The 10,190-nt window shown below is 40.6% G+C and overlaps 1 protein-coding gene and 1 long non-coding RNA gene across 2 annotated transcripts; both read left to right on the forward strand.

The window, feature by feature from the left end:
- The first annotated feature begins 2,927 nt into the window (after positions 1 to 2,927).
- On the forward strand, positions 2,928 to 3,599 carry LOC125380910 (proline-rich protein HaeIII subfamily 1-like). Its single transcript, XM_048396670.1, has one exon. The coding sequence runs from the start codon at positions 2,928 to 2,930 to the stop codon at positions 3,597 to 3,599; it is 672 nt and encodes a 223-aa protein (XP_048252627.1).
- Positions 3,600 to 3,744: 145 nt separating this feature from the next.
- LOC124133900 lies at positions 3,745 to 7,168 on the forward strand. The gene is made up of 3 exons (XR_007221538.1): positions 3,745 to 3,802; positions 5,113 to 5,285; positions 7,108 to 7,168. It is a non-coding gene; the product is annotated as an uncharacterized LOC124133900 (long non-coding RNA).
- Positions 7,169 to 10,190: the final 3,022 nt, after the last annotated feature.

Consider the following 10,190-nt stretch of genomic DNA (forward strand, 5'->3'; position numbering starts at 1 on the left):
AAAGTTGAAACGTATGAATTTAATACCATACAAAGGTCCACCTTTAGAATTCAGGCGTCCGTTCCACAAAATTATCGTAGCGTTAAGGTTATCGCATCTCACAAACTTAGACCAACGACTGTCGTTGCGCTACAGTACGATCGCCTTGTGGAACGGGGCCTTGCACCTCAAAGTTTACAATGACGTCACAATACCCGATGACGTAATTTGTGGTATTTTGTTGCAAGATCCTTCAGCGAAACAATGCCATGTGACGTCAGCCTAGCAACAATCTGAGATCCTCTCAGTGATCTATCATCTCCACACGCAATGTCGTTGAATAAGCCAAAGGGATGTTGAGAGCTTTCATTATTTTTCGTTAAACGTGTTCCGGGAGTACATAAGCACGCGTTTTGGTATTACACAATGTGTAATACAGCTGTATGTTTATCAAACGGGTGATCTCTTCACGGGCAAGTAATAAAGCCTGTTATCTCTACACCCTTACGTAAAAAATAATGGTCCTATGATTCATCAGTATACTAAGGATGGGAAACGTAAAAACGTTCGTTCCGGTTTGGGGACCCAACTACTGCAGTCTGCAGAATATACTTACTGAACTATGACTTAGATGCACGTATAATGATTGTTGTAAATTAACACACCAATATTCAAACAATGTGATGGCAGCAAGAAGATAATTAAGTCTGGACCAGAGTGAGTGAGTGAGTGAGTGAGTGAGTGAGTGAGTATGGTTTAACGCCGCTTTTAGCAATATTCCAGCGATGTCACGGCGGGGGACACCTTAAATGGGTTCACACATTGTACCCATGTCGGGAATCGAACCCAGGTCTTCGGCGTGACGAGCGAACGCTTTAACCACCAGGCTACCCGACCGCCCCTCTGGACCAGACAAACCATTTATTGATTTTGTGAGCAATCATCAGCCATGAAGCCGGGTATGACACACAATCAATCACGTCAACCAAATTATTTGGTCACCTCTAAAGGACAAGTTCACTTACAGGGTCCGGGAAATATACACGCAAAAATCACTTTCTTTCTTATTTGAAACAAAATGCAATTTTAATTAGTTAATATCAGTGTTTGAAAATATTCACTCATTTTTGTCACAGTGAAAGTAGGAAACCCACAATAAGTGTGAAAATGTTATGCCATTATGAGGCCTTCGTTTTCCAAGCCAAATAGGCCTGAGTTATCCCCCTTAGATTATGACGTAACAAGCTCCTTTCCCAGCGCGTGACACCTTACACTCTCGGTATAGAGAGCTCCGCGAACGGACTATCGCTGTGAGGAGCTTGATGACGTAATTGGTGCCAATTTGACTGGCTCCCTGTCTAGTCTCGACGCAAAAGATATCAAGTAGGCTACTAGTTTACGGTAAAACAACATGGCCTACGAGAACCTACACCAGCCAATTTCAAGTCAAGATAAAGTCAAGGTATGGTGATGAAGAGGAAACAAGTGAAGACCTTTTGTTCGTGTCGTCAAGCTCCGACTCATCTACGCAACAAGCGACGAGACCACTGTGGTAAGGATACACTAAGCCTAAGTATCTCATTACAGCTCATTGTACTACATTTCCAGAAGCGAAACGTATTCTTAGAGATATTTGTCCTGCCTGGTTACCCACACTCTTCTTTAGCTATTCATCATGTTCCATTCTGTTTCGATTCTATGGCAATGTCGTACAATCTGAGCTGATCAAAGATGTTTCACTTTCCGGCCACAGGAACTCGTTATTGCATGGTCAGTAAATAAAAAGTAGAGAACTTACATATATAGGGGGTATATATTTTTATTTACTGACCAATAACGAGTTCCTGTGTTTCCGGCCTACCTTTAGAGACCCATGAAGATCTGCTGGGGTGGAATACGATAGGTCTTCAGCAACCCATGCTTTCCTGTAAAAGGAGACTATGCTTGTCGTAAGAGGCGACTAACGGGTGGTCAGACTTGCTGACTTGCTTGATGCATGTCATCGATCCCAATTGCGTGGATCGATGCTCATGACATTAATCACTGGATTGTCTGGTCCAGACTCGATTATTTACAGACTGCTGTCATATAGCTTGAATATTGCTGAGTGCTGGGTTAAACAACAAACAAACCAACCAACCAGCCAACCCTTGTTGTCATCCATGTGTCATGGTATAACCTTTACCTGTGTATTTGTCTTCACGTGTTGCTCAGTTAATGAATTTATTGCAGGTGTAATTAGTGGTAGCTGGATGCTGGATGCTGTTGGCCAACTTCTGAAGATGGATTAAGGTTGTGTCAGTGTGACAACCTCGATGTGAACTGTGATGTGAACTGTGATGTGAACTGTGATATTAACTTTAACTGAACTCTAAGTGGCGAATATGTTAAATCAATGGATTTAAGGGATGGATGAATTAAAATGTTGAATGAAATTAAGTCAAAGAGGGTATCAAGCATCTTGAGTCATTTCTTTTGTCTATAATAAGACAAGTCCATTTTCATGATAGGGGTTAATTACCTGATTAACATGTGCAACCAGGTATGACATTGTTGTTTTAAGGTGTCTCACAACTGGGCTGTCTTACTAATGGAGGAGACCACGGGTTCCCATTTGGCCTTTCTTGGGTCTTGGGTAATTATTCAATCTAAATCCAGGTTTGAAGTGGGGTGAAATGTATGTTATGTTATATGCATGCCCAGTACAGCGAAGCAAGAGAGGAATGATCACCTGAGTTAAAAAACAAAACATCAAAGGATTAACCAAACATATGTTGATTGATTAATCACTGTTATCTTGCAAAGTGGATTTGTCAAAATTAAGTGTTTACATGTGTAGGTTTACTAAATCAGAAGGAATACACCCATGTGTGGGCATGAAGTGCCTGTGTAAAAACAACATATTTTGTTCATCTAAAGTGGCATTTTGACCAGCTGATCTGAGTTCGATGTTTGCAGTGTATGATCGACCACCCCCCTTGTCCCTCACTATCCTCTACCGCCTTGTAGACGTTGTGGTACTTGGACACGTAGGTACATTTGCTACATTAATCCCACCCCCTCCCCACTCCAGCCAAGGCCCCAGTCCAGTCAAGGCCCCAGTCCAGCCAAGGCCCCAGTCCAGTCAAGGCCCCGGTCCAGTCAAGGCCCCAGTCCAGTCAAGGCCCCAGTCCAGTCAAGGCCCTGGTCAAGTCAAGGCCCCAGTCCAGTCAAGGCCCCAGTCCAGCCAAGACCCCAGTCCAGTCAAGGCCCCAGTCCAGCCAAGGCCCCGGTCCAGTCAAGGCCCCAGTCCAGTCAAGGCCCCAGTCCAGTCAAGGCCCTGGTCAAGTCAAGGCCCCGATCCAGTCAAGGCCCAAGTCCATTCAAGGCCCCAGTCCAGTCAAGGCCCCAGTCCAGTCAAGGCCCCAGTCCAGTCCAGGCCCCAGTCCAGTCCCCAGTCCAGTCTAGTCAAGGCCCCCGTCCAGTCAAGACCCCAGTCCAGTCAAGGCCTCAGTCCAGTCAAGGCCCCAGTCCGGTCAAGGCCTCAGTCTAGTCAAGGCCCCAGTCCAGTCCAGTCAAGGCCCCACTCCAGTCAGGGCCCCACTGTTGAGTTCCATCATGAGGTCACCCTCATACATTAGAAATTTCTGGTTCTAATTATAAAGAATGTGACATTGATCGACTTTACTAAATTATCTCCCCTGTTTAGTAAAATGCGTTGTATATTTCTGTCCCCTACAGGTTCTACTACACCAAATCAGAACCAGTTGTGACCAGCTGTTTTCGTAGGGAGCCTTCAGTGCAGATCGAGATATATCTGCAGGCTGTGATTGGATGATATTGTGTAAGATTTTTATGTCGTTTAAATGTACATCCATCCAGTAATTAAAACTGGCCATGTTTTTCTATATTTAGTGCTGTCTTTTTCAACATGATGACTTATGCTGAATGTGACCACAGATATTTTCAAGTAGGTGACATTTGGTGAGAAACTGGGGATGGTGTGTTTAGCTTCCTGTACTCGGAAAAGGAGCTGACTTAGCTAGTCATTCTTTATGTTTTTATTGCTGCTCTAAGGCCAAACTGTGCACACATGTATAGGTAATAGCTGTTGAATGCTTAATTATTTTTACAAAATATATAATGTTACTATAGAAGTCTATGGGAAAACATTGTGTGTAACCTGTAGGGTGAGTGCACTTTTCAGTAATTCATACTTTATAGGCTTTCCTGTTTACATTTCACCATGGATACATATTGGCATGAATGTAGAGGCAAATTTAAAAGTAATGACAGTGAAGTTGGGGACAGTTTGGGTTGAATGGAGCAGTTGGATGGCCTGGAAATGAATGTTGCTTCGTATTGTGGTCATACTCAGCACAACCCCCGAGGGTGGCTCTGTCCATCCAGATCTGGCCCCCTGCCTTCTGAATTTGTTGAAACTGATGAATTTGACAACAAATTAGGATAAAGTCACCACTGCCACAACAATTTCTGCCTTGTGTCAATCGCTTGTCAGTCAAGTTACGCGATGCCGTTATCTTGAGTATGAAGCATGTACACTGCTGACAGCAGAATATGTCACACATCCCCTTATTTATAGTAAACAACGTAGCATACCAATATATCTTTCTGTTAGGTGCTTTTGTGTGAATGAATGATACTATTTTTCTATTAAGGTTCTTAAAACAGACTTTTTTTCACTAATATCACTTTCAAATACTGTATTCGACGTAATAAGCGCCCCGCTGTGATAAGCGCCCACGGCAATATTCGCTAATAAATTGGCCAGTGAACAATCTTAATTAGCACCCCCTCCGATTGATCAATGTACACAAGACTTATATATTTGCTTAAAATACGCACTCATCTGTTATATGGACACTTAATTATGGGCAATTAAATTCTGGAAAAATATATCTTTCGTACATAAACATTTCAGTCTGTCAGCATAAACCACGAAATTTACCTTTCAACTCTGTTTTTTTCCACTAAAATAATATTCTAATAAGAGCCCCCTATTTCTAATTTTGAGAGCGCCCTGGGCGCTTATTACGTCGAATACGGTTATTATTTTTTCCCCTCAAAAACTGTCTCCTGGCTGTTATATCCAAAATGGTTTGACATTTAATATTGTCTCAACACTGTTTTCAGTTTTTAGCATGCCTGATGTTGACTGGGGAGGTACATGTGATCTCATGCAGAAGAAATAGAAGTTTTCACATCCAATTTGGCATTTAGAGAAGCTGATCTGAAGTCCGGTGTTGGCAGTGTGTGATCGACAACCCTTATTTGCCTCGCTGCGCTCGTAGAACTTGGACATGCAGGTACGTTAAGTACATTTAGGAACCCCAGCCCACTTAAGGCCCCCTCTTTTGCTCACTACCAAGTTCCATCACAATCTCATTAAAATCAGATCTTAGTTCTAGCTATCACTAATAAGATGTCCTCAGATCTTTGTTTAGTGGTAGCGAAAACTAAGATCTCATTTTAATGAGATTGGTTCCATTATAAGATCACCCTTATGCATTAGAAATTTCTGACAGTGCTCCCTTAATGCCTCACTGTGCAGTTTTTCAGTTTGCAAACATGAAGTAAGGGCTATACACCAGCCCCAGAACCTGCTTAGATGAAATAATACCCTCTTCTGGAATGTAACATTATGGTTCTGAAATCATCTGTAAAGAATGATAGTGTTCGACAATACTAAATTATCTCCCCTGTTTAGTAAAATGCATTGTATCTTTCATTCCCCTATAAACCCATAGATTATTGGAGAGAAACACTTTTTTAAGCTGGTATTGCATGACACTGTTAATTGTGAATAAAAAGAATTACATTTTTGTCAGGATAAGCTCTACATTTTCTAAATTATATGGAATTTTCACTTTGAAACTGGCAAATAACTGAAATTAGCATGTTTAGCCACCTTGAAACATTAAACAGTAATTATTTTTTTATTCTCTGGGGGTATTTTGAAGTCTTAACTAAACAAATCAATAGAGTTTAATTTCCTTTCATGTTGTAATTTCAAAGAGCTGTCTTCTACTTAAGAGTCTTAAAAAGGGGGGGGGGGGGGGGTCGGGTAGCCTAGTGGTTAAAGCAATCGCTCGTCACGCCGAAGACCCGGGTTCGATTCCCGACATGGGTACAATGTGTGAAGCCCATTTCTGGTGTCCCCCGCTGTGATATTGCTGGAATATTGCAAAAAGCGGCGTAAAACAATACTCACTCACTCACTCACTTAAAAAGGGATATGGTTCACAGGTCAGTGTTTGAGGTTGCTGGCAACAATCCACCCTTTTACTTCCTATTTTCTGGTAAAGTTCATTATCCAGCCTTACATATATGATGACTTTAAAGCTGCTTAATGTGTCCCTTGCCAATTGTAGGCCTGAAATCCATGCTCTCTGTCCAACTTTGAGATTTTATTCTGATTCCTTTCCATGTGTTCTTATGTTACCAGCTTATTTCATAGGTGCTTATACTTTTGATTTTTGGAATAAATGAAAGCACAAACATTTGGGATAGCCCCTCCATAGATGATTAACCAAATACTGACAGTAATTTGAGTGTTTAATTATATAAACAATGCAGGGTGTAAGTTTGAGCAATCTCAAACAATATCAATCGCATCATGTCATGAGTGTCAAAACCATATTCCGTGAATGTAGCAGACTCTGCTATGTTCTGATGATGTCAGCAAAGGAAGGCAAACAACTGACCATTACACAATTTTAAATACTTATTGTTCCTGGTTTTGAGATTTAAAGATTTGTTCATTTTTTTAGTTGAAAAATATTTTAGGGTGATATGATCTATGCAGCCTCAATCTTGTATAGAATTGACCCTTGACCCCCTTCTTTTATGAAATATGAATTAACTCCCATGGTCAGTGCATGAAGGTAGAAACTTCTTTATTAATACAGAAATACCTTTTGTAAAACATTGATGAAGGGTACATCATTAAACTCTCACAACTCTTTCTGTGCATCAAAACTATGTATTCTGGTGCCATATAGACATGCTGGATAGGAACAAGTAGTGAAGTTTAATCCATTTTCCATTTTTTTTCTGAGAAGCTACATATATATACAATACATAAATCACAGATTTGACAAGTGCAAATGTATTCTGATTTGTCTACAGGTTCTACTACACCAAATCAGAACCAGTTTGGACAGTGTGGTTTTTGTAGGGAGCCTTCAGTGCAGATCGAGAGATATCTGCAGGCTGTGATTGGAGGATATTCTGTAAGATTTTTATGTCTTTCAAATGTACATCCATCCAGTTATTAAAACTGACCTTGTTTTTCTATATTTAGTACTGTCTTTTTCAACATGATGACTTCTGCTGAATGTGACTACAGCTATTTTCAAGTAGGTGACATTTGGTGTGAAACTTGGGGTGGTCAGTGTAGGAAGGTAGAAACTTCTTTCTTAATACAGAAATACCTTTTGTAAAACATTGATGAAGTGTACATCATTAAACTCTTACAACTCTTTCGTTGCATCAAAACTTTGTATTCTGGTGCCATATAGACATGCTGGATAGGAACAAGTACTGAAGTTAATTCCATTTTCCATTTTTTTCTTAGAAGCTACATATATATATAATACATAAATTCAGGGGTTCCGGAAAATTTAAAATCCCAATCGGACATTTGCATTTAGGTGCAGATGTTTTCTGTTTTTTCTACAAGCCCATAAGTTATTGGAGAGAAATTCTCTTTTAAGCTGGTATTGCCAAACACTGTTAATTGTGAATAAAAATAACAACTTTTGTTTCGGGATAACCTGTATATTTCTTAATTAATATGGAATTTTTACTTTGTCTCCTTCAAACAGGCAAATAATTGAAATTGGCATGTTAAGCAATCTAAAAACATTAAACATAAAGTGTTTTAGATTTTCTGGGAGTATTTCAAAGTCTTAAGTGAATGAGTCATTAAACTTAAGTGTAATTTTCTTTCATGTTGTGGTTTTAAAGCGTTTTCTTTTACTTGAGTGGGTTACTTCCCTTTATCGGCTGTGACAAATTGGTAACAATCCACCCCTTTACTTCCTACTTTCTGGTAAGGTTCATTACCTCTCCTCACACGTATGGGAACTTTAAAACTGCTTAATGTGTCCCTAGCCAATTTCACTGCCTCCGTGGTCTAGTGGTAGAGCGTCCGCCCGGAGAGCAGAAGGTCCGGGGTTCGATCCCAGACCTCGTCATACCAAAAGACGTTAAAAGATGGTACTTGTTGTTACCCTGTCTGGCGCTCAGCATTAAGGGGCTAAAACAAGGACGGGTCGTCTCAGAGTCAATATACTGTGTCTGAATGTGGCCACAGATATTTTCAAGCAAGTGACATTTGGTGCGCAACTTGGGATAGTGTGTTTAGCTTCCTGTACTCGGGGAAAAGGAGCTTGCTAAGCTAGTCAATTCTGTTTGTTGTTATTGCTGCTTTGAGGCCAAATTGTGCACACATGTGCATTTATTAAATTGCTGCTGAATGCTTAGTTATTTAAAAAATATATATACCGTTACCATAGAAGTCTTAGGAAAACATTTGTTTGGGGGAGTCTAATAGATGAGAGAGTGAGTGAGTGAGTATGGTTTTACACCGCTTTTAGCAATATTCCAGCAATATCATGGCGGGGGACACCAGAAATGGGCTTCACACATTGTACCCATGTCGGGATTCGAACCCGGGTCTTCGGCGTGACGAGCGAACGCTTTAACCACTAGGCTACCAGAGCGCCCCTAATAGATGAGGAAAAGGCAAAGGAGTTGCTAGAGCAAAGGAAGGGAGCTACATGTTCTGTTTCACGTTTAAAGAAAAGAAAACATGGTATCTGCAGATTTTTGGCGTTTTAATTTGTCTCAAAAGGGAGGGGAAGGTGTCGTTTACAGAGCACAACTTGAAAAGACTTTTCATTCAAACCAGGTACATGTATTAACCAAGTGGTGCCTTTTGTTATTTAGGAATTTTTCAAAATTTGATTTTTTTTCCTTGTTTCCATGGAAACAAGTTAGACTCAGCTGAAATACTGGTAGGTGTTGTTTGGGAGCAGAACTAAAAAACTATTCAACATTTTTCATCCAAACATGGTTCATGTATTAATCAAGGGCTGAAGTTGTGCCTTTTGCTATTAAGGGATTTAAAAAAAAAATCCTGTTTCCATGGCAACAAGTTTGACTTTGACTCTGTTCATAGTGGTGTGTTTGTCTGGGCCATATCCCTAAAACTACTAGGTATTCTTTCATAACACTTTACACACACAAAGACCAGGTTGTCAAATGGTGCCTTTTGCTACTTAGGGATGTTTAGAATTTATGTTTTGTCTGTTAATGTAGCAAGTGGCATGGGCCTTTGTTTTTCAGCTGTACAGTATGTTCCAAAACTTGAAGGTTGGTAGCCCAATGGTTAAAGTGTTCGCTTGTCATGCCAAAGATCAGGTTCGATTCCCCACTTGGGTACAATGTGTGAAGCCCATTTCTGGTGTCCCCAGCCGTGATTTTGCTGGAATATTGCTAAAAGCGGTGTAAAACCAAACTCACTCACTCATTACGAAGCATATAATCTCATTAGTTTATGTCACCTTCTTGTAGGGTTGAAACGGTACCGGAAACCCAAATACCACTCGAGCAGAGCCACTACTTGAGCAGTAAACTAGTCCTACTAATCGATTATACGGGATAGCTATCTCCACTGGTGTGATCGAGTTACCTCCCTTTTGAGAGACAGCGTGGCGCTTGGATGAAAACTGACCCAATAACGTATGGTCTTGTTTTAAAGTCCCCGAGGACAAATTAATAAATGGAAAACAATCGACTCTCAACTACACGCAGATGGTAACGTATTACAAACTACACAGGATTGGCGATAATAAAGACACATGTTTCATTTTTCAACTGAATACCTGCAATAACGACTTTATTATACCAACTATAATTGTTGGTTGGTTGGTTGGTTTGTTGTTTAATGCCGCACTCAGCAATATTCCAGCTATATGACGGCGGTCTGTAAATAATCGAGTATGGACCAGACAATCCAGTGATCATGAGCATTGATCCACGCAATTGGGGTCGATGACATGCATCAACCAAGTCAGCGAGCCTGACCACCCGATCCCGTTTGTCGCCTTTTACGGCAAGTATGGGTTGCTGAAGATCATATTAGCAGTCATTATGACGCTCTATGGTGTTTAAAAGTACGAAGAATATGAATTTTGAATGTGTTA

This window comes from Haliotis rufescens, unplaced genomic scaffold, assembly GCF_023055435.1.
Source record: "Haliotis rufescens isolate VD_foot unplaced genomic scaffold, xgHalRufe1.0.p SCAF_16, whole genome shotgun sequence".
NCBI classification, from domain to species: Eukaryota; Metazoa; Mollusca; class Gastropoda; order Lepetellida; family Haliotidae; genus Haliotis; species Haliotis rufescens.

Bases quoted from the DNA above. Each gene is read 5' to 3' on its own strand.
- LOC125380910 (XM_048396670.1), top strand. From the start codon at position 2,928: ATGTTTGCAGTGTATGATCGACCACCCCCCTTGTCCCTCACTATCCTC.